This window comes from Myotis myotis, unplaced genomic scaffold, assembly GCF_014108235.1.
Source record: "Myotis myotis isolate mMyoMyo1 unplaced genomic scaffold, mMyoMyo1.p scaffold_m19_p_7, whole genome shotgun sequence".
NCBI classification, from domain to species: domain Eukaryota; kingdom Metazoa; phylum Chordata; class Mammalia; order Chiroptera; family Vespertilionidae; genus Myotis; species Myotis myotis.
Window position 1 is genome coordinate 87,460,884 of NW_023416379.1, and position 24,285 is coordinate 87,485,168.

General features: G+C 50.1%; 1 protein-coding gene across 1 annotated transcript; it reads left to right on the forward strand.

The window, feature by feature from the left end:
* Positions 1-12,047: 12,047 nt before the first annotated feature.
* On the forward strand, positions 12,048-22,823 carry TREML2 (triggering receptor expressed on myeloid cells like 2). Its single transcript, XM_036318400.1, has 5 exons — positions 12,048-12,311; positions 15,413-15,733; positions 19,199-19,607; positions 20,694-20,800; positions 21,020-22,823. Exons 1-5 carry the CDS (start codon positions 12,254-12,256, stop codon positions 21,202-21,204), a joined length of 1,080 nt encoding a protein of 359 aa, XP_036174293.1. The 5' UTR covers positions 12,048-12,253; the 3' UTR covers positions 21,205-22,823.
* Positions 22,824-24,285: the final 1,462 nt, after the last annotated feature.

Genomic DNA, 24,285 nt, shown 5'->3' on the forward strand with positions numbered 1-24,285 from the left:
CAAGGGCAGGGAAAGATGGTGGGGAAAGGATTCACTTCCATTTGTTAATTTCCTCCTTTTTCTCCCTCCTCAGGGTCACGAGGACACGGTGGGGACAGCAGTGATGGAGGGTTCTGACTGTGCCGCCCAGCCCGGGCCCCAGGTCCCTTGGGTGCATTTGGCCTCACCCATGGATTCAGGATGCACCCTCCTTCTCCTCCCCCTGCCCAGTGACCAAGAAACACCCTAACCATGGAGCCCGCAGCCTTGTGCAGCCCAAGGCTGTTGGAGAGGACCGCAGCTCCTAGGTCACCCTGGTGACCCTTCCTCCAGGGACTGAGTACCTGAGATCTGCTCCCCCGGCCCTGACCTTCCCACACACCCACCCCCACGGCAGGGTTACCTGCATCTGCTCAACACCTCCATTCTGTGGGCCAAAGCCCTGCTCAGCACCTTCCTGCTCCTCTGCCCCGGCTCCTCTCAGGGGTCCCGGGCTCTCTCACCCCACCTCAGCTGCACACCTCGATTTCTCCTGGTTTCCGCTTCTCGCCTCTGCACTGCCTATGACTTCCTATGCATTTCCTCTTGTGCCCAAATCCAAGCCCTTGAACTGAAATGTGTCAGGGAACCTGAGCAGGATGGCCTATGAGTCCCGGCCTGGCTCCTCCCACCCTGGACATCTTAAAGTGAGATCAAAATGACTTAAAATAAACCCTAAAATAGAAAATAAGAAAGGCTGTAGCCAGCAGACCAGACACTGAGGAATTCCTAGAAGTTGGGGAAAAATCAGATGCAATTAAAACGGCAAGAACAGATGACTCAGTAGCTCAAAACATGAGCAGAAGACAATTACCCCAAAACTTTTTGTCCACAAAGAAGATGGGACATGGATGGACCTGGAGAGCACGAGGCTAAGGGAAATAAGCCAGTTAGAGAAAGACAAGCACCACATGATTTCACTCATGTGTGGAATCTAATGAACAAAATAAACTAGAAAACACAATAGAAGCAGACCCACAGATGCAGAGAACAGATGGACAGCTGTCAGAGAGGAGGTGAGCTTCAGGGCTGGGTGAAAAGGTGAAAGAATTAAGCAAAAACACAAAACAAAAAACCTCATAGACACAAACAACAGCAAGGTGATTACCAGAGGGAAAGGGGGATGGGGGAGGTAGAAGAAGGGGGATCAATGGTGACTTAACTTGGGGCGATGAGCACACAATACAATATGCAAATGATGTATTCTAGAGTGGTACACCTGAAACCTATGAAATTTTATTAACCTATCTTGCCCCAAGAAACTCAATTTAAAAAAGATGGAACAACGAGCATCCATTCTGCTTGCTGCTCTACATGTGAGGAAATTCATAGCCTAAAAGAGAAGAGCGAGTTGAACAAACAGAATAATTGACTGCGAGTGAAAGATAAATGCTTTAGGGAACAGAAGAGGAACTCACAGCCATGAAATAAGAAAAGGCCAGTGTCATATTCTGGACATTTAACATCCAGCAAGGCCTGGCATTGCCCACTCAGAATCGGTGCCCCCCATGGACCTCTGACGTGGTGGTCCCAGGGCAGACCGCTGAGCACCAGCCGGGAGGAAGGCCACCGCGCAGAGAGCACGGAGCTGGGGTCACCCCATGTTCTGTGCCTTTCAGCTCAGCCACATGGCCTTCACCTGTCCGTGTGAGGCACCACTTTTGCTTCATTTCTTCACTTTATTTTTTTTATCCCCTGTTCCTCTCCCCACTTGCCTATGTCTCTGAGGCAACTGCTCTAATGCATTTGACATTTAACCTTGAATTTGAATGTAACCTTGTAAAAACCTCCGGTATTGTATCTGTGATTGTGTTTTTCATTTTTGTAAAAGAAATTGTGACATGCTTTTCTCCTGCGCTTGCTTCACGCGTTGCTGGGTGCACACACCCAGCCACTGCTTCCCAGTGCGGCAGCGTATTCCATTACGCGCGGCCCCCTGCAGCGCCCTTTGCTTTTGGAGGTTAGTGAATCTCTATAAATTCTACTGTTTAAGGCAGCCTCAGAGGTGACTAGAGGTAACAGGTTACCAGAAACAGTCCAAGTGTGTAGATACCACATTTCGTATCTCACAAAGAGCCACCCACATCAGTGCGTTTATTGGTTTGGCTTTGTTAATCCTCACCTGAGGATATTTTTCCATTGATTTTTAGGGAGCTCGTAAGAGAGAGAGAAAGAGAGAAAGAAACATTTGTGTGAGAGAAACACATCAATTGGTTGCCTCCTGCACGAGCCCCAACTAGGGGCCAGGTCGGGGAGGAGCCTGCAACCAAGGTATGTGCTCTTGACCGGAATCAAACCCGGGACCCTTTGGTCCGCAGGCCAATGCTCTATCACTGAGCCAAACCAGCTAAGGCCACATTAGTGTGTTTATTTAACAAATGGAATTGGAGCATATTTTAAGTACTTGGAAAAAATATATTTTACCTTCTCTTCACACTGTAATCTAAAATAAATCTAGAATCTTCACACTAGAATCTAAAATAAATTCTAAATGGATTACAGAGATAAATATTAAACAAGAACATATGAAAGAACGAAAAGAACTGTGTAAAATAAATATGAGGTTATCCAGATTTTAAATTTCTTTTGTGTTAGTTTTGGTAAGTTGTATGTTTCAATTAATTGGTCCTTTTCATTTAAGTTGTTAAATTAATCGGCACAAAGAACTTCATACCATTACATTCTTTTAACAGCTGTAGGGATCTGCAGAAATGTCCCTTTATCATTTTTGTTTCTTTCTTTTTTCTTCGTCTAGCTAAAGTTTAATAAAAGTATTACTTTTTCAAAGACCTTTAGCTTGTTAGTTTGCTCTATTACTTATATTCTATTTCATTGATTTCCACTCATTTTTTACTTCCTTTTTTATATACTTTTATTTAAAATTTGTTCTGCTTTTCAAGAGTCTTAATGTGAAAGCTTTGAGCACTGATTTTAAACTTTTCTATTCTCCTTTCCCCCGGCTTTATTGAGATATACTTAGCATATAACATGGTGTAGGTTTAAGGTGTACAACGTGCTGATTTCATACACTTAAACATTGCAATATGATTACCATCACAGCATTAGCTAGCACCTTCATCTCACCACGTACAACCATTTCTTTTTTGCAGTGAGAACATTTAAGATGTATGCTCTTAGCAACTTTCATTTATGACACAGTATTACCAGTAGTAGCTATAGTAAGCATGCTGTATATTATATCCTCAGAACTTGTTAATCTTATAACTGAAAGTTTGTACCTTTTGACCAGTATCTCCCCATTCCCCTCCACCGCCACTCTCTGCTTCTCTGAATTTGGCTTTTTTAAAATTTCATATATAAGTGATAGCATACTGTATTTGTCTTTCTCTTTCTGACTTATTTCACTTAGCATACTACCCAAAAGAATACCTTTCTGTTTTTCTAATATAAGCACTTAAACCTCGTGTTTCTGTAGGACAGCTTTATCTAGATCCTGACAATTTTTATATAGTGTTTTTAAGTTCAAAATACATTCTAGTTGCGCCCATGATTTCTTCTTTAACCCTTGAGTTTATTTGGAAATAAATGTGTTGATTAATTCCCAGTGATTTAAGTATTTAGATATTGTATCCCTTTTTATTTGTAATTTAATTCCAGTATGATCATAGAACACACTCTATATAACTTCAATATTTTTCAATTTATTGAGTTGTATAGTGTGGTCCAGCATATGTTATAAAATATGTACTTGAAAAGAATATGTATTTTTCAGTTATTAACTGTATAAATGTCAATGAAGTCAAATTGATTGATGGTTTTGTTCAAATATTTTATATCTCTACTGATTTGTTTTTTGGTTTATATGTTTTGCCCATTATCAATAAAGGAGTGTTAAATAATTCCAGCTATGCTTGGGAATTTGTTATTCCAGCAGGAAGAGACTATAAGCTAAGGATTATATGGCTAAAAATTGTTCGTGAAATTAAAAGAGAGCTGAGGGAATTCTGTTCCAGCAGACTTGCCCTTAAGAAATACTAAAGGGAATCAACTGGGCTGAAATGAAAGGACAGTAACTCAAGTCCATAGGAAGAAATAAGGGACACTAGAGAGGTAACCACACAGGCAGATATAATAGACACTCTAAATGTACTATTTGTTCATAACTCCTCTCCCATTTGATTAAAAGACAACTGCATACAGCAATAACTATAAAACTGTGTGGGCGTATAATGTTTAACGATGCAACTTATATGTCAATAATAGCAAAAATAAGCAGGGGGAGGAAATGAAGCTATAGTGGAACATAGACGAAATCCTCAAGACAACCATTAAAAATTATTTTTTTGTTTTGTTTTTATTTGTTTTGTTAATCTTCACTTGAGGATATTTTTCAATTGATTTTTAAAGAGAGTGAAAGGGAGAGGGAGAGACAGAAACATCAATGTGAGAGAGACAAATTGATTGGTTGCCTCCTCAACACGCCCCAACTGAGGTACGTGCCCTTGGTCGGAATTGAACTTAGGACTCTGCAGTCCATGGGCCAATGCTCTATCTAATGAGTCAAACCAGCTAGTGCCGGGAGCGGGTCCATGCTTGCTGTTCAAGGGACCTGGCATATATGGCATACTGTTCTTAATATGTTTGCTCACCTTCTTGGCACTATGTGTTTTAGCCAAGGTCTCTGAGAAAGGTTGTTTCCCCAGGTAGGGATTTCCCCCTGAAGTTAAGGAGGGAATAAAACCTCTTAACTAAGTGCCAGGCGGGTAATTAATCACTTTAACTATGAACAATCATGCTTAAGCTACATAATCTTTACTCCCTGGAATGGAGATAAGAAACGCCCTAACCTTTGGAATAGAGATTGATAGGATTGGAATCAACTGGTATAAATACAGATGTAACAACACAGAACTGAGAAGACAGAACCTGAGAAGACAGAACCTAGAGACAGAACCTAGAGACAGAACCTAGAGACGGAACATGGCAAAAGATCCTGGACTGAACCTGACTACAGAAATTGGCAAGAGAACCTGACTAGAACCTGGTGACTGAACCTGGACAGAACCTGGCTGGAGATCCTAGGCAGAACCACTCTGGAGATCCAGACCAGAACTTGGCTGGAGATCCTGGCTAGGCTGCTGATCAACTGAACGCTGTCTCTGTGTCATTCCTTCTTCACCGACTCCGTCCACACCTTTGGGGACCCCTGGACCTGCTGGGGTTGGACCCCAGCATCCTAGGGCTAAAAAATGGTTTTTAATACCCTAGCCAGTTTTTCTCAATGGATAGAGCTTCCACCTGCGGACTGAAGGGTCCCAGATTCTATTTGGGTCAAGGGTTCATACCTCAATCCCTGGCCCTGGTTGGGGCAGGAGGCAACTAGTTGATGTGTCTCTCTCACATCAACATTTCTCTCTCTCTGTCTCTTCCCCTCCCTCCCACTGTCTCTAAAAATCAATGGAAAAATATCATTGGGTGAGGAGTAACAAAAATATAAAAATAAAAAATACTTTTTTAAAATAATGGGATAAAAACAATAAGGGCATCAACATAGTACACAATAAGTGGCTATTTAACACAGGAGAAGACAGTAATGGAAGAACACAGGAACAAACATTACGTAAGACAGGGAGAAAAGAAATGGCAAAATGGAAGACATAGAGCCTAATTTATCAGTAATTACATTAAATGTAAGTGTATTGAGCACTCCAAAAAGTAGAGATTGGACAAATGGAAAAAAGGACATGAACCAACTCTATACTGTTTACAAGAGACACATTTTAGATTCAAAGATGTGTACAGTGCTCCAAAAATACATGAAGTAAAAACTAACAAAAATGAAAGGGGACATAGACAAACAATATTGATTGGAGAATTAATACCTCACTTTTAATAACTGATAGAACACCTCCTAGACAGAAGATCAACAATGAGATAGAAGACTTTAACAACACGATAAGCCAACTAGACCACTTACAGTTTACATTCAATATGATTCTATATTAGTTTCAGATGTGGAGCAAAGTGGTTAGAAAATCATGCACTGTACAGAGTAGTCCCCGCTATGCTTCAAGTACCTTACCTGGCCCCAACCAAAGTTATCACCATATTATTGACTATATTCCCTATGCTGTAATTATATCTCTCTGATTCTGTAACTACCAATTTGTACTGCTCAATCCCTTTACCTTTTCCACCCAAGCTCCTCAATTCCCCCTCCCCCAAAACTGTCAGTCTATTCTCTGTATCTATGCACCTGTTTCTATTTTGTTTATTTTGTTCTTTAGATTCCACTCTAGTGAAATAAAGAATGGGTCTTTGTAGCCCGGCTGGTGTTGCTCAGTGGTAGAGCACTGGCCTATGAACCAGGAGGTCACATGCCCAGGTTGCAGGCTGGATCCCCATATGGGGCATGCAGGAGGCAGCCAATCAATGATTCTTTCTCATCATTGATGTTTCTATCTCTCTCTCTCCCTTTCCCTTCCTCTCTGAAATCAATAAAAAAATATTTAAAAAATTTATTTTGTAGTAAAATCAATAACAACATATTTTTTCAAAAGGGTCTTTGCAGATGAGACTAAGTTAAGGATTTTGAGATGGGGAGATTATCTTGGTTTGTGAGCCTGGGCACGAATGCAATCACATGTATCCTTATAAGACAAAGGCTGAGGGGATTGAACGCACAGAGGAGATGGTGATCTGAAGATGGAGCAGAGAGAGTTTGGAGATGTTGCCTTGAAGGCTGGAGTGACAAAGCCACAAGCCAAGGAATGCTGCCCCCTCTGTGATCTGGAAGAGGCAAAGGTGGGTTCTTCCCTAGAGTCTCCAGAGGAACCACTTTGATGCTGGCTATTCAATACTATTTCAAATGTTTGATACTATTTCAAACATTTGGCCTCAAAATTGTGAAAAAATGAATGCATGTTGTTTTAAGCCCCTAAGTGTGCAGTAATGGGAGACTAATATAGGGTGTGACTGCTACTGGATATGAAGTTTCATTTTGGTGGTGAACATGTTGTAAATTTTTTTTTTAAATATAGTTTTATTTATTTCAGAAAGGAAGGGAGAGGGAGAAAGAGATAGAAACATCAATGATGAGATAGAATCATTGATCGGCTGCACTGGGATTGAGCCTGCAATCCAGGCATGTGTCCTGACCAGGAATTGAACCATGACCTCCTGGTTCATAGGTCAATGCTCAACCACTGAGCCACGCCAGCTGGGCAAAATGTTCTAAATTTGGATTGTGGTGATAGTTGTGCAACTCAGTGACTATACAAAAAATGACTGAATGGTACACTTTAAATGAATCAATTTTATGTTATGCTAATTACATCTTAGTAAGGCTGTTAAATAAATATTTATGACATTGGGTTAAGCAAAGATTTATTAGATACTAGAGGCTCGGTGCACAAATTCGTGCAGGGTGGAGGAAGGAACCTCGGGAGGTTGGCCGCCCACCCCAAGGAGGGAGCCAGCCCTTGGCCCCCTGGGAAAGGGGCCAAGTCCACTGCCACCCACCCCCAGTTCCCTGTCCCAGCCCAGCCCCGAAGGCCCTGGTGGGGTGGGGAGAGGAGGCAAGGGTCACCGGGCTAGAAGCGGCAGGAACTGCCTCCACCCTTCAGCCTTCCCTCGCTGCAGTACCACCAATGCAGCAGGCGGGTGGCCCCTGGGGAAGGGAGAGGACAGGAGTGAGACAAGCTCTTGGGTCACAGGCTGACTTTCAATAGATCACAGTGAGGGAGCTGCTCCACTATGTATGAAACGCCGACCCAGAAGCAGGTCTCTACAAATGGTTTAACACCAGGGGCCAATGGGTGCTGCTGGCTGGGGGAGGGGCCATGGGAGGTTGGCTGTGGGAGTACACTGACCACCAGGGGGCAGCTCCTGCCTTGAGCGTCTGCTCCCTGGTGGTCAGTGTGCATCATAGCGACTGGTCAACCAGTCTCTCAGTCATTCCGGTAGTTCCGGTTGTAATGATCTCTTAGGCTTTTATATATATACTAGAGGCCTGTTGCACGAAAAGATTCATGCAATAGGCCTTCCCTTCCCCTGGCTGCTGGCACCGGTTTTCCTCTGGCACCCGGGACCCAGACCTTCGCTCAGGCTGGAGCCACCTTCAGTCTTCGCTGCTCCAGCCGGAGCCGCCTTCAAGCCTTCGTTCCGCCGCTTCATGCCTACATATGCAAATTAACCACCATCTTTGTTGGCAGTTAATTTGCATATCTCGCTGATTAGCCCATGGGAGGGGTAGCAAAGGTACGGTCAATTACCATGTGTGTCTATTATTAGATAGGATATTTGTGTGTGTGTGTGTGTGTGTGTGTGTGTGTGTGTGTGTGTGTATGACATGAAAAGTATGTCAAAAAATGATATATTGAACTTCATTAAAATTAAAAGCCTTTGCTCCTGAAGTATACTAAGTATAATAAAAAAATATAAACAATAAATTTGGAAAAATATTTGCAAAAAACATATTTAATTAAAGAATACATCAGAATATACAAAGAGCACTCAAACTTTAATAATAAGAATGTAATCTTGCCATACAATCCAATAATTCCACTCTAGTTATTTACCCAAGTGAAATGTAAATCTCTGTAGACCTGTGTACAAATATTTATAGTGGTTTAACCTGGAATAATCCAAAGCTAGACACCAACCTGAATGTCCCTCAACTGGGGTATGGATAAATTGTGGTACGTCCATACAATGGGATCCTATTTCATAATATAAAGGAACCAACTACTAAAACACTCAACACACATCTCAAATGCATTATACTAAGTGAAATAAGCCATATGGTATCATTCTTTTTTTTTAAAAAAAAAAAATTAATCCTCACTCAAGGAGTTAGGATATTTTTTCCATTGATTTTAGAGGGAGTGGAAGGGAGGGGAGAGGGGGAGGAAGGTGGGGGGAGAGAGATGATAGATAGATAGATAGATAGATAGATAGATAGAGAGATAGATAGAGAGTTACCGATGTGACAGAGGTACATTGACTGGTTCCTTCCCACTCGCACCCCTGCTGGAGGCGGGGATTGGACCTGCAACCCAGGCACTTGCCTTGCCCATGCCCTTGATGGAGATTCGAATCCCCCACCCTCCAGTATGCAGGGCAATGATCTAACCATGAGCATTGCCATCCAGAGCATTCCTTCTTTTAAAGTCCTCACCTGAAGATGTGCTTTTATTGATTTTAGAGAGGAGAGAGGGGGGGGGGGAGAGAGAGAGAGAGAGAGAGAGAGAGAGAGAGAGAGAGAGAGAGAGAAACATCGGTGCGAGAGAGATACATCATTGCTTGCCTCTTGTACATGCCCCAACCTAAGGGGATGGAACCTGCACACTAGGTATGTGTCCTGACTGGGAACAGAACCCACAAACTTTTAGGGCCTGGGATGACACTCCCACCAACTGGCAGGGCTGCTATCGCCCAGTTTTATAACGTTCTGAAAAGGGGACAAAAAGCAAAGCAGGCCAGTGTTTGCTAGGAACCGAGGGTGGGGTGAGGGGAGGACTACCAAGGGACCCAGGAAGCTTTAGGGGTGCAGAAGGTTTCTATATCTTGATTATGGTGGTGGTTACACATCCCTGCAGATTTGCCAATCTCCCAGCACTTCCAACTGAAAGAGTGAATTTTACTCTATGTAAATGACACTTTTTTTTTTTAATGGAAATACAGGGTGGGGCAAAAGTAGGTTTACAGCTGTTAGTATGGAAAACAATACAATAATTAATACATCTATAATAATAAAAGTGTAATATGCTGATTAGACCTGGGGTCCTTCCAGACGAAGCCGAGGCTTCAAGGGAAGCCTGGGTCCCGGGTGCTGGATAGAAGCCGGTGCTGGCAGCCAGGGAAGGAAGGGAAGGAAAATTCTTGCGTGAATTTTGTGCATCAGGCCTCTAGTAATAATATAAGAATAAACACTGTGTATTATGTACTCACAACTGTAAACCTACTTTTGCCCCACCTTGTAGAAAGAAACAGGAAAATATCATGCTGTACTAAATTATTTTGTATGACCAGCTGGTGTGGCTCAGTGGTTGAGCATCAACTATGAACCAGGAGGTCACGGTTGGAGCCCATGCCCTGGTTGCAGGATTGATCCCCAGTTGGGGGCATACAGGAGGCAGCCAATCAATGCTTCTCTCTCTTTGTTGTTTCTATCTCTCTCTCCCTCTCCCTTCCTCTCTGAAATTAATTTAAAAAAATTTAAAAATTTTATTTTGTAGTAAAAGCCTGAATGAAGTATACACATTTTTAGAGATTTTGATAAATTCTTCCGAATTTCCCTCAAAGAACATATAATCCAGTTTACACCAGCTCTGTCAGAGGAATGAGAGGGTCTGGGTTCTTACACCCTCCTCAACCCCGCTGTGTCGGCACTTCTCACAGTGCCTCACTCTGGGCGGGCGCACGGGGCACACGGCAGGGGTCTAGTAGCAATGCCCACTGCAGGCCGAGGTTCCCAGCAGGGACAAATGAGATCCCACCACCGAGGTGTTCACTGTGCTGATGGGAGGAAGGAAGGAAGGAAGGAAGGAAGGAAGGAAGGAAGGAAGGAAGGAAGGAAGGAAGGAAGGAAGGAAGGAAGGAAGGAAGGAAGGAAGACAGCATGTGTGTTGGGAGGCTTCCCAGTGGGGATCCGGGGATCCGAGGCTTGGGGTAGAATGTTGAAAGGAAGGGTGGCTGAGGGAAGCATGACAGGTCTTCTGGGAGCTGAGAGGTCTGAAGCGGCAACGGGGTCTCCTTCCTCTACCCCACGCCTGGCACCACCATTGCACGTAAGGTTGTAAGAACAGACAAATGAAGGGCTGAACCCACGAGTAAGTTAAGAGACTGAAAGTTTGGGGTCAGCAAAGGTAAGAAATTCCTTGGTTTGGGACTTGGAGGCTCAAACTCAGTTCCAGACTGTGGCTGGCCATGCAATCCGGAGGCTTCTTGCTCTGATCCCCTCAAAGGGGAAGGAAGCCGGCACAGGTGAGTGGGGGAGCACGCATCGTCCTGGGCTCACACCCGAAGGAGCAGATGACACAGCGCCTGGCTGTCGTAGTGTGGCCTTTGATTCTCAGCCCTGGGGACTAGGTGAAGGGCGGGGTCTTGGCCAAATGCTGGGTCATTATAGCTGGAGCTGGTGGCTGTACCGGTGAGATAGGGTTGAGCGGAGGAAGTGGAGCGGGCTTGCCTGTGTGCTGGCTGGGGCCAGAGCCGGGGGAGAAGGGGCTGGGGGTGTGGCTTCTGGGGAGGCGGTGGGGGAGGGTAGCTTCAGGAGGCCTGCAAGAGGGAGCAGGAGTCTCCTGAGAGCTGGTGGGTGAGTAGGCGGGGCAGGAGGACAGGTAGAGAGAAGGGTAGGGCTAGGGAGACATGTAGCGAAAAGGAAAGGCAGCTTGTCTGTGTGCTCGTGTTGTGTGTGTGAGAGTGTGTATATGTGAGTGTGTGTATGGTTGTGAGTGTGTGTGTGTGAATGTGTGTATGTGTGTGTGTGAGCGCACATGTGCCCCCACGTGTGAGAGCACAGAGGCCCCTCCCTGAAACTAAAGCTTTGTCTCTGAGTTTTAGAATTTTTTTCCTGTCACTCTAACTGTGACAAAAATAAGACTGCATTTGAGCATGAAGGTTATTTGTAAGCGTAAGCGGGAGTGACAGTTCTGATCTGACCAGCGCGGGGGTGGGGTGGGGGGATCCGGAATGAATGCATCCAGCAGGGATGAATGAATGAATGAATGAATGAATGAATGAATGAATGTCAGTTTAGAAGAACCTCCTTTGAATGTGTGTTTGTGAAAAATGCAATGTCCAAGATGCCTGGCCCTGGCCACATGACCCCTACCCCCGGTGTTAGCCCAGAGCATTCCAGAGAAGTCTGTACCTGAGGTTCTAGAACTTCACACCAGCCTCTAGTCTCAGAGCAGGAAGCACGACTATTGGACCAGTTTCCAGGAGGGAATGCAGAGAGCGTGAGCCCTCCCTGGGCTGGGGGCCCAGACTGGGCGGTGCAGCCACAGCTGCCTGAAGTTTCGAGGAAGAGGGCGGAAACAGCCGCGGCACCGCCCTCCCAGGCGCTGCGGGCTCCTGGGGCTCCTGCGGTCGGCTGGTCACAGCGGTCCCGTGACTTCCGCACTTCCCTAAATGGGCAGCTTCACTTTGAGAAGCCCAGGTTCTCCCCTGGCTGACCCCAGGGGTCCATCCTGCACCGGCCGGGGGCCCTAACCTTGGGCCCCAGGTGTCGGCCCCTCTGGCCTGTGACTGTCTGCAGCTGGATGGAGCCATGGCTCCCACGCTGCTCCTGCTGCTGCTCCTGCTGTGGCTCCAGGGCTGCGTCTCAGGTGAGAAGGTGGGGGCGCCCGGGGGTGGGGAACTGCCTTTTGCTGGACCCTCCCACCTGGCTGTTTCTTGCCCAATGACCTTGTCTCATATTCTGTGGAGTTGGAGGAGGCGAGGGGGAGGTTGGGCTGCTAGCCTAAGTAGCTCCTTACTAGAGACCAAGGAGAAGGTTCCATCCTAATACCTGGCTTCAGGCAAAGCTGCCCCAGGTCTCCTGAGCTCAGACCCACTCTGCAGGGCTCCCTCGGGGCCTCTGACTGGGGACACTGGGGACACTCAAGTTCCTCACTCAGAAAGCCGCCACCCCCCCCCCCCCCCCCCCCCCCCCCCCCCCCCCCCCCCCCCCCCGGTCAGAAAAGCCTTGTTGGCTGTTACGGGAATCATTGCATCATGCGTGTGTGCTTTGAACTTACTTTTTCTCAGAATGCTGATGCCACTGCCCCCTGCCCCAAGGGAAAGCCATCCCTGAGGGCTTCCCCACCCACAGGCACCAATGTTCCTTAAGGTGGGCGCTCACCCAATCCTGCCTCCCTCGTTGCCATGGCAACCAAGTTACCACTTCCTGCTCAGGTCTGGGCATGGAGCGGGTTGGCAAAACCCACTCCTCACCATCTGTGAGAGGGGTGGAAGGTGAACACGAATGAACCCAGTACCCTGGAGACCCTTCCCAAGGTCACCCCATCCAGGCCCCTCCCCCAGGGAGGCCCCCCTTCTGCCAGGGCAGAAGAGTGTCTCCTGTGCTGAGCCATCCTGGGGCCCCCAAACTTCCCACCTACCACATACTCGAGTTGGGTCACTGTGTTAATTTGCGTGGGACAAAGTGATGCTCAAAGATGGTGTGTGTTACTTTACTCCAAGCCTTCACTACTGTGGCAGCTGGGTTGGAAACTGAGGCAGATGTCCCCTTGGGTGCCAGGCCCTTGGTTATCATAGCTCTAGAGAAATCTGGAGCAACTCAAGGAAAAGCATTCATTGAGCACCTACTGTATTCAAGGCACTGTCCTAGGGCATAGTTCTCATAACCAACCTGATCTGCTCGGGTGGTAGAATCAGAGTTTTCACCGTGTTTATTTAGACTCCAAATGTGTGCTCTGTTCTGTCCTACTGGGAGTAACTTGTGTATTTGTGCTTGTTTGCAGAAGGCTCTGGGGGTGGTAAGGGGCAAGTGCTGGGCTTACGGCAGGCAGAAGGGTGGAGGGACCCCACCCAAGCTCCTCTCTTCCTTGTCCCCTGACTCGACACATCTGACTTAGTGCTATTCTCTCCCCACCGACCATGGATCATAAAGTGCACAGACCATATCTCATCCCCAGGCACAGTGTGCGACATGCTGGAAGTGACCAGTGGATAACTGTAGAATTCTCTGGCTTGCACTCTGGTGCGAGTTTCTATGCATTATTTATTTATTTATTTTTACCTGAGAGAGAGAGAGGAAGGGAGAGGGAGAGAGAGAAAAAAACATCAATGAGAGAGAAACATTGATCAATTGCCTCCTGTACGTCCTCTACTGGGGATCGAGCCCATAACCCTGGTACCTGCCCTGACTGGGAATCGAACCTGCGACCACTTGTTGCATGGACAATGCTCAACCAACTGAGCTACACTGGCCAGGGCTCTATGCACTTTGGGGCATATTTAATCTATGGGTTTTATGTAGCTAGGATATTTTAAAATTAAACACCACCTAGAATGAACCAAGACACCTTGCTATTTAAAAGATGTCTATAGTGAACCTATCTATATATGTAAAAGGCTAATATGGTAAGTGTCCCTCTGACCATCCGTCTGGTCACTATGATGCACACTGACCACCAGGGGGCAGGCGCTCAACGCAGGAGCTGCTGTGACGTGCACTGGCCATTTACAAAGAAATGGCACCATGGACCTGGCGCTGACAAAGCAACACTCGGCTTCCCCCAAGTGGACACAGGCCCCGCCACCACCTCAGAGCGACAGCCTACCAAATCACAGCCAACGCTGCTGAGACCACATGGCGCAAAATGCGGCCCACAGCCCAGCCCAAAAATGGCTGTGGGTGCCGGGTAATGACATCATGCAGCAACACCCGGCTTCCTCTCCCTAGAAACTAGCCTCCTTGTAGTTTCTTCAGCTCAGGAACACGACTTGCTTTATAGCCAGGTGCAAACATTTTACACTTTAACCAAATGTCATCTCATTTGATCCTCACAGAAGTCCTGGAGTAGTAGGTAGATAGGAGACTCAGTAGAATCCTATTATCTTTACATTAGCCAGAAAATGGAGATTTAGAAAGTTTAGAAACTTGACTTGACTGAAAAGAAGTAAAAAATGGTGGAACTTGAAAATGAAGGTTTTCTCACTGTGCAGAATGTAGTCAAACACTGCTGCAGTTAAATGTTTTACCCTTTGTTCTCCCTGCGTGACCTACAATAATAATCTGCTTTGTGTTGATATTTACTGCTGTGTTGCTGATAGTTACCTGAAAGAGAAGTAGGGGGGCTTCACTGGGCTGGAAAAAGTTTAGCTAAATCAGAAAGCGGGTCTAATTAAGCAAGTTTATCTCTATATATAAAACTCTCACTGGTGCCAAACTGCATGCATGTGTTTCTATCTGGCATTGTCGATCATGACTTTGATTGACACCTCTATTATAGAGAAAGGGCAAATAACGATATTAAAATATTTCTTCTGGTTAATTTCCTCTCAATGTGCACGAATTTGTGCACCGGACCTCTAGTTTATAAAATAAATAACTACTCTTAATGTTTTCAAAACTTAAGATTGGATCTTCTTTCTACTTAAGTTATTGTGCTCTGGAATGTCATAAGCTGATGACTTGCGCTTGCATCTATGTGTCTGTCTTATTGAAGACACGTCCTGGGTCTTGCCCATAAGACTCTGGACATGGGGCTTGTCATGTTTCCCTCAGACTGGAAAATACCACGAAGAAGGGGCTCTGTCTGTTGGGGGCTCCCTGAAGGCACGGCCTGCATCTTCCCCCTCAGACTAGGAAGCTCCCTTAGAGAAGGGCTGCAGGGCAATACCCATCTCCTCTTCCTCCAAGTTTCATGATGCCACCTCCCCCCCCTTGCTGGGCCTTGCTCAACACACCATGTCTCCTCAGGTGTCCCCGCCGAGAGCGTGTACTCCAAAGTGCAGCATTTTGAAGGGGAGACTCTGTCTGTGCAGTGCTCCTACAAGAACCGCAAAAAACATGTGGAAGGCAAGGTTTGGTGCAAAATCAGGAGGAAGAAGTGTGAGCCTGGTTTTACCCGGGTCTGGGCGCCGGGGCCGCGCTACCTGCTACAGGACGATGCCCAGGCCAAGGTGGTCAACATCACCATGGTGGCCCTCAGGCGCCAGGACTCGGGCCGGTACTGGTGCATGCGCAACAGCTCCGGGATCCTCTACCCTCTGATGGGCTTCCAGCTGGAAGTGTCTCCAGGTGAGCAGGCCTTCTGGGGCACCAGGAGGGTGGGGGTGTCCCCCTTGCTCTGCCCTGCACTAACATCGGACGTACCAAGAGTATTAATCCATTAGTGGGCACACTGCACAGTAGGGCTCTCACAGTTCTTGACACATCTCCATTTTATAGACAAAGGAAATGAGATCTAAAAACTCCACTGTGACTCTGACCTTGTCTAAGGCAACAGAGCCAGCTAGTGGCAGAGATTCAAACTCAGGACTCTCTGTGCTTTGTTTTCTTCAGTTTAGTATATATTCATTGAGTCCTAATTATATGCTGGCCACTATTCTAGGCTCTGAGTATCCAACAGTGAGCAAGAACAGACACAATTCACTCAGCAGCCATAGCTCAATGGTTGAGCATTGACCTATGAACTAGATCACTGTGCGATTCCCAGTCAGGGCACATGCCCAGGTTTCAGACTCAGTCCCCAATAGGGAGCATGCAGGAGGCAGGCGATCAATAATTCTCTCATCATTGATGATTCTACCTCTCTCTTCCTTTCCCTTCCTCTCTGAAATCAATAACAAAATATTTTTTAAAAATTCTGTCCTGTGGGAGATGACAGGCAATAGTATATCATCAGACAATAATTGCAGATAACAGTAAATGTTCTTAAGAAAATAAAAGAATGTGATAAACCAGAAAGTAACTCAGTGGTGAGGGGACTTCAGCAGCTCCTCCCACCACTGAGTTACTTTCTGATTTATCACATTCTTTTATTTTGATGTATTTTGAGCAGATGACATCAAGAAGAGCCCTAAATGATGAGAGCTTTCTAACTCTGTTGAAATGGGGGTGCTCCAAAGGTCATTCCTGGCGGCGGGGGGGTGAGGGGTGGGGGTGGGGGGAGGGTGGGAGAGAATGCATGTGCAAAGGTCCCGGGGTGAGAAGGAGTGAGGGCTGTATAAGGCAGGCCTGCCTTATAGACAGGCCCATATTGATGTGGGGCAGAACGATAGGAGATGAGGTTGGAGAGTCAAACAGAAGCCCTGAAGTCCATGATGAAGGAGTTTTTTATTCTAAGTATGATAGCTACTGGAGAGCTTAGTGGCGTGTGTTGTGTGTGTCTTTAAGACAATACTGGCTGCTGTGTGGAGGATGGACTGTGGAAGGGTAAGAGCATGTGGGTGTCCTGGCTGGAAATGACAGTGTCCTGGAGTAGGATGTGGTCCCTGGAGATGGACAAAAGAGGAGGGGCTCAAATCGACGATGGTCAGACTCCTGCCCACCCTGTACGTTTTTTGAGGCAAGACAGGATTTGCTCATGTGGGAGGTGAGCAAAAGCGAAAAATCAATGATGACTACAAGGTGTTCCATTGCATCAGCAAGGTGGCTGGCGGGACTACGCACTGGGTAGGGGCGCTAGTTTGGAGGAGGAAAGTGAAGAGCTCTATTTTGTCACGTTACCATTAAGATACCTCCCGGGACCTCACATGGAGAAATGAAGCAGGCAGTTGATGTATGTGCCTGAAGCTCAGGTGAGAGGCTGGGAAGTGTCTCTGTAAAGACAGTTTAAAGTCAAGGGGATTAGAGAAATCTATAGAGACAGGAAGTAGGTTGGTGGATGCTTAAGGCTGAGGGATAACGGCTACAGGGTGGGGGGTTTCTTTTTGAGATGATGAAACTTCTAAAATTGACTGTGGTTATACTAAAAATATAACCACATGCATGACTGTGAGCATACTAAAAATCGTTGAAATTGACACCATAAATGGATGTGTTACATGAGATGTAAATTATATCTCAATAAAGTTCTTAGAAACTTAAGGAGATATAAAAGCTCTCCCTTGAGTGTAGAAAACGAAGAGAGGAGAACCAAGGACCTAGTCCCAAGGTCCTCCCATGTTTGTATGTAGGAGAGGGTGAGGGGCCAGTGAAAGAGTCAGGAAAAACAGGCAAGGATGATAGAATTCATTGCCCACCCTTCCCTGTTCCCTGACCCACCTGCATCCCCATCTTCTGTTGGGTCTGAACTGGGGACCCTACTGTCTCTCAGATGTGGATCCCCATCTCACTCCTCCTCTCTCTAGTTCTAACTTAGACTCAGGGAAGTGGCTGAAACCAGTTTACTGAAGTCTCAATTTATAGAGATACAAACACGAAATAGTTTTACTTTTCTCAGCATATCCTTCCCTCCCCCACCATTGTACTATGTCAAATCTCAATTTGCATCTCTTAATGACAATTTTTGGGAGATTCTAGCTATGCATTTCTTTCCAGTCATTAGCAAATAAAAAATCCTCAGCCCAATTAAAACTAGAATCTTCTAGCAATATATGCGCTCTTCTACTCCCCTGTGAAGACAGGTTTCATGGGCCAGGGCACCTGAAATGGGGGAAGGGGAGTAGCTTGCTGCCTGTCTTTCTCCTTCCTCTCTGGAGGTGGGGAAGGGGGTTCCTCTTAGTCACCTTTTCCTGGTCTTCCCCCTGCCAACTCCTTGGGGCAGGAACAAAGGCTGTGACTTCACTGACCCTGTTAGAGTGTTGGATGCCACTCCTTTTCTGCCCAACCGTTGAGAGCCTCTATGAAGTGAGTGTCCACATGCTGGCTCTCCCAGGGCACTTAATGTGAGTCCTTTGAGGGTCTGCCCACTGCTGAGCAGGATGATGTGGGAGAGCTGGCTCCAGGTCAGCCCTTCCTCTATGCCCACCCTCACCAATGCCGCTTACTCTGGGTTACCTTGCCCAGAAAAAAGGGCATCTTCTGTGAGGACCACCTGGCCCGCAGGAACGCATCCTTGTCAGGCACAATTGTGGGATGCAGCAGCCCTCTCTGTCCCCTGACATCTCTCTCCATGTTTCTTGTTCCCTACAGAGGAAGACCCAACACTGCCCCCTAGAATTGCACTCCAGCATTACAAGTCTCTTCTCCCCACCATCCAAATGCCAACCTTACTGTCAATGTTCCTCTAGAAAACGGGAGGGTAAGGGGCTGGGTTGATGGATGAGGGTAGTGTGACTGGTGTCCCTAGAAAGCCCCCAAGGGAGGTGTCTGACCCGCCTCTTGCATCGTCCTTTGGAATCTAGGCCTCCGATGCTTCCTGTCCTCGCCTCTGGATCCAGTCACCCATGATGGAGCACTGGACAGACCCTGTCCAAGGTCATAGCAGAGGAATCTCTTTGATCCGCAGAAATGAGGAGGGCCTAGAAGTGACATGCAGAGGGGCGTGGGGAGAGGCGAGTCCTCTGGGCCCCAGAGGCCTGGCAGGGAGGCTGAAGAAACTGAAAGTCTCTTCCTTCTCTACTGGGCCTACTTCCTCCTCACATCACCCTCCGAGGAAACACACCTGGTCACTCAGCAGAGCAGACCCTAGGCCCCAGGTCAGGAGGGGAGACAGGACAGGCCTCGCCCCGGCACCCAGGCAGCCGTGTGGGCTGCCGGGATCTGCTCCCAGCACCGGGCCCCTAACTCGTCTAACGTTCCTCCCTGTCTGGTCCTCAGTCCCCACAGCCGAGAGAAGCACTCCTCTCACCCAGCTGGCCGACATCCTCAAGAGTGGCGTTGTGGTCACAACGGGCCATGCCCCGACCTCAGGCCCGGAGGCCCCCTTCACCACCAGCGTGACGATGCTCACAACCGGAGTCCTCACCCTGGCCAGACTCGTGCCCTCCCCGGCCTCGGGGACCATCAGGCTGAGTTCCGTGACAGGCTACAGCTTCACCAGCCCCTCCACCGCTGGGCCCACGAGGAACAAGGCCCAGACGGTGACCGTGTCTCCCAGCAATGCCAGAGCCGCCTCTGCGGCCCCCACATCCGTCTCCACCGAGGCCTGGCCGCTGCGCACCACATCGCCCACCATGAGAACCTGCCGCACCAGCAGGTCGCTCCTCAACAAATTATCGCCCATCAGGTACCCTGGGCCAGGGGCTGAGTGACAGGCTACCAGGCATGGCAACAGTTCTTGGTGCCTGAACACCTCACGGTGCACAGGTCACAGCCAGCCTCCACGCCTTCCTGAAGTTCGGGCTGGCTTGTTGGATGGGAGGTGGGAGCCTGGGAGCTGATATGGAGAAGGGACACAGGACATAGAGTAGGGCCGTGGGGAATGAGGGCAGGGGAGGGGTCAGCACAAGGCTTTGTGGATGCAGAGGGTGGGGACAGGGCAAGGAGGTGGCTCCGGGAGTGGGAAATGGGGATGCTTTCATCTGGGTTCCCCGGAAGCGGACTCTGAGACCAGGACGTGGGGAGAGCACGGGGAAGTGAGATGGAGGGGACCGCGGCTGCAGAGGCTGAGCCAGGGCGGTCTCTGTGGGCAGCAGAGCTGGGTTCCACTGGGAACTCTGGGCACCAGAGTCCAGCAGCCACCTGGGGTGCCAGGGAGCTGGCGTGTTTATATTCCCGCTTCTGTTGGTCATTGGTAGAATGCTGCCAGCCATGTGTGGCATGGAGGGCGCCAGTGGCAAGAGAAAGTCCTCCAGCTAAAAAAAGTAAAGTAAATGGAGGTGCTGTGGGCGGTGTACATGGAAGTGACATGGCCAGGAACACAGACCGGGCCCCTCCAGCCTCTGACGCAGAGGGGGTGGGGGTGGGAGTGGGGGGTGGGGTGGCACCAGCACCTCTGTCACCATGAGGAGAGTAAGAGCCCTGGTCCCTCTGTCACCAGTGTGGTCTCTGAGAGTCCTGTCCTCACCATGAGCAGATTTGGGGGGAGATGGAGGGGAGTGCTAAAGTGAAGAGATGCTCCCTCCACCTGGGACGTCCTCCCCTGACCCCTAGTGCCTCACTGCCTTCTCCCGCAGCTGGGTCCCCAAGGAAGAGAGGCCACAACTCCCCTCAGCTGTCAGGGTTCCCCTCTCGTGTGTGTGTGTGTGCATGTGTGTGCGTGTGCATGTGTGTGTAAGTGTGTGTTGTGTGTGTAAAGATGTGGCTGGGGGGGGGGCTGAGGAAGGGGGTGGGGGACCTGGTGCTCACGTCCTGCTCCCTCCCATCCCCTCAGGCCCCGGGATGCTAACCCCACTGTGCTGGCGGGGGTGCTGTCCTTGCTCTCGGTGCCTGTGATGATGATCGCGGTCTATGGCTTCTGGAAGAAGAGACACGTGGGCAGTGAGTAGAGCCCCTGCTCCTGGCCTCCCAGGGCAGTGGGTCCCAGGCAGTGTGTCCTCGCCTGTGCCCCAGGGGGGCTGCGGGGCACCAGATGAGGGAGGGTGGGCAGGCGGGGACAGTGCAGCATCCCCTCTGGCTGACCTGGCGGCAGTGGGGGCAGGGCCAAGAGAGGGGGGTCCAGCCCAGGAGCCTGCCCCTCATCCCTCTCCATCCTCACAGGCTACAGCATCTGCAGGAGCCCTGCTAGGCCCTGGAGGGACCCCCCTGGAAGGCTGGAGCCTCCGTGGAAGCCTGCGTGGTTTAAGGCCACTTACGGAGTCGGGGAGCTCTTCCCCGAGGGAGCCCAGGAGGTCACAGAAGTGAAGATGGGGACCTGTCTGGATTGGAGCCAGGTTGGGGGGTGAGGATTTGTGCACGAATGGGCTCAGACCTCCTAACCCGAGGCTGCTCCTCACCCGCCCAGTCCCTGGCTGCCAGGAGCCTGGGGAGAGGCCCCCAAGAGGGTACTTCACAGGAAGCCAGGAAGCCCCTGACGGAATCTGCTCAGAGTCCGGCCCCAGCTGCCTGGTGCTGTTTACAGACAAAGCCTCAGCACCCACGGCCTCTGGACCCCTGCTGTCCAGCAGAGGGGAGCGGGGCGAGATGGACAACAGACCTCTCCCCACCGGGACCCTGTGTCCTCAGCTGCCTTCTGCTCCCCTCCAGCTTCCCCATGAACTTGGGGAAGAAAGTCACAGAGGCAGTGGGGTCCCAGCGGCCCCCCTGGAGGAGGAGGAGAAAGTGACTAAGAGCTGAGGGTCCCAGAGGCATGGCAGCAGGGGCCCCAGAGCTGTCCAGCCCGGCCCTCCGGCCATGTACCCTCCGACTGACCTCCCATGTGTGCTGGCCAGGCTGCTGGTCCTTCAAGTCCTGGGAGCCAGCAGACCCCACCCTCTCACCGCTGCCACCTGCTGGCCAGCCCCTCCTGGGACAGGTGTGAAGGGCAGCTGAGAGCCCCCCTCAGCAGCAGGACCAGCCTGACCCCAGACTGGGGTGCAGAGGCTGAAGTCAAGACTGTCTCCCCAATCCCACCTGGGCTCCAGGTCTGAGCTCTGAAGGCCCTTCAGAGTCCCCTGAAGGGGGGCCACAGCTCAGTGAGGGGGGATTGCCACCCCCAACACCCTCCCTCCCAGGGTGTCCTCCCCTGGGGAGAGAGGAGCCACTGTGACACAGGGAGACAGATCAGAGCTCCCACAGCACAGGACTGCCTGGTGGGGGTGGGCGGGGCCAATGGGGCAGATGCAGCCCAGGAGCTGCAAGAGGGGCTGGCTGGCAGTTGGCAGCCAGCAAGTGCCCCTGCCTCACAGGCTCCTGGCTCTGACCTGGCCCCTCCTGCAGGGAAGGCTGGAGAATCCGGCTGCATTTGTCCCCTGAAGAGGGGTCTGCAGCCTGGACGGGCTGGGGAACACGTGGGTCTAGATGCGGCATCTCTACTCGGCCCTGCGACAGGGACCTCCCAGGAGGGAGAGCAAAGGTCATGGTCAGGAGACCAACACAGCCAGGGCCTTAGTGGGGCCACTCCAAGATGGATATGAGGAGAGAAGGGAACTGGGGTAATCCTATGGACCATAGGGAGGAGGCACCTCTTCTCTGTGTCCAGGAGAGGGCGCCAGAGGGGAGACTCAAGTTGAACTGGCTGGCCTGGTGCTCACACACACACACACACACACACACACACACACACACACACTGACATCTGTCCTCCCCACCAGGAAGGTGTGGCTGCCACCTGCTATGCAACTTGGAGGGAGTTGAACTCACCTGGGGAAAACGGGTCCCCCGCAGCTCCCCTCCATGGAGGCCTGACAGCAGCCAGACTGCCCTGTCTCCTTGGAGGGCAGGCTGTCCCGGGGAGAGCGCTGCACAGGGCTCAGGAGCGGGACCAGGGACCTGGGCTGCCACCTGTCCCGTGTGACCCTGTGCAGGTCACTAACCCTCCCGGGCCTCAGTTTTCCTCTCCTGTGAAGGGGACACTCATTCCTACCTCAAGACTTTTCAGAATAAAATGAAAGAACATGAAATTATGTAACTGAGCACGTGTGTTGTGGTTGCTGGCCCTCAAGTTCTTTTCAAGTTATAATACTGTGTGTCATATTCTATGTTTTCAAAGCCTGCTGGTCCCCACTTCTCTGTTTTGTCCTGGATTGTAAGGGGAAAGGGAGGGCGGAGGGGTCATGGTCCCCAGGTGGCGGGTGCAGGACCCAGGTAGAGGCCAGGGTGTGCCCTAGTGTCAGGCAGGGTGGCCACCGTCCCTGCTTGCCCACGATCAGGGCTCCTTGGCCAGGCAGACCCGCACACACTGCCCATCCATAGAGCCTGTTCCCACATGACCCCGTGGCAAGGAAGGACCCAGCACCTAGAGGAGGTCACACCGGCCCCGGGTTCCCAGCTGCCCGGGTCTTGGTGGCCTCGTTGGAGCTCCAGGCTCTGGGACATCCTCCCCCAGGTCCCAGCATCTCACTTCTGTCTCCCTGTCCCACCCTTGTCCCTGAGCTCTAGGGGACCAGATCCCAGCAGATCCAGGGCAGGGGTACAGGGAGGGCCGGGTGTCAGGCAGTCCAAAGCCATGGCTGCCTCTGGGGGTAAGAACCGAGGGGCTGAGACAGGGTGTCCTGTGGAGGGTGACCTGTGGTGGCCAGGGGAAGGATGGACAAGCCCCGGCACCCCTGGCACATTCAGATAATTGAATTGAGGAGCCAGCAGTCAAGCTCGAGGCTCCCAGCTCTTGCAACTGCTGCTCACCATGGTTTCCCTCTGGGTCAGGCAGTTGGTGGGGGTTCAGCTGCCCCCCCAGTCCTGTAGGGCTGATGGATTCACCCCAGTGCTGTGAGCAGGGAGGGTGGAAGGCCCTCCCGAGGTGACCCCTCCCATGGCCACCCACGCCCCTGCATGGGAAGCAGGGGACTAAGGTCCCGAGGGGCAGCCTGTCCTCTGAGGGTGGCCAGAGCTTCCTGGTGGCCGAGGGCTGCTCCCGCCCTTGCCTCCCAGCCTGGTCCCAGCACTGTGCCCCTCCCACACCCACCCTCCCCACCCCCCACCCCCCTCACCCCCCACCCCCCCGTACCCCCCGCCAGTCTCTACCTCGGGAGTCTGCCCCTGCCAGCCCCGCTGGCCACACTGCGCGTGTGCAGGGCTCTCTGACCTGGTTGTCTGTCTAGTGACTATAAGCAGCCGTGACAATTATTTTCCTGTAGCTCCTCTAATGACAGATTCTTTTCTTTTATATTTTAACTAGTGGCCCGGTGCACGAAATTTGTGCACAGAGGGGGGGGGTTCCCTCAGCTCAGTCTGCAACCTCTCCAATCCGGGACATCCCTCTCACAATCTGGAACCACTGGCTCCTAACCACTCACTTGCCTACCTGCCTGATTGCCCCTAACTGCCCTCCCCTGCCAGCCTGATCTTGCCCCCAACTGCCTTCCTCTGCAGGCCCGATCTCGCCCCCA

Excerpts from the sequence above, each read along its gene's own strand:
- TREML2 (XM_036318400.1), top strand. The coding sequence starts at position 12,254 with ATGGCTCCCACGCTGCTCCTGCTGCTGCTCCTGCTGTGGCTCCAGGGC. Across the intron at positions 12,312-15,412 it reads GCTCCAGGGCTGCGTCTCAG|GTGTCCCCGCCGAGAGCGTG; the intron begins GTGAGAAGGTGG and ends ATGTCTCCTCAG. Across the intron at positions 15,734-19,198 it reads CCAGCTGGAAGTGTCTCCAG|TCCCCACAGCCGAGAGAAGC; the intron begins GTGAGCAGGCCT and ends TCTGGTCCTCAG.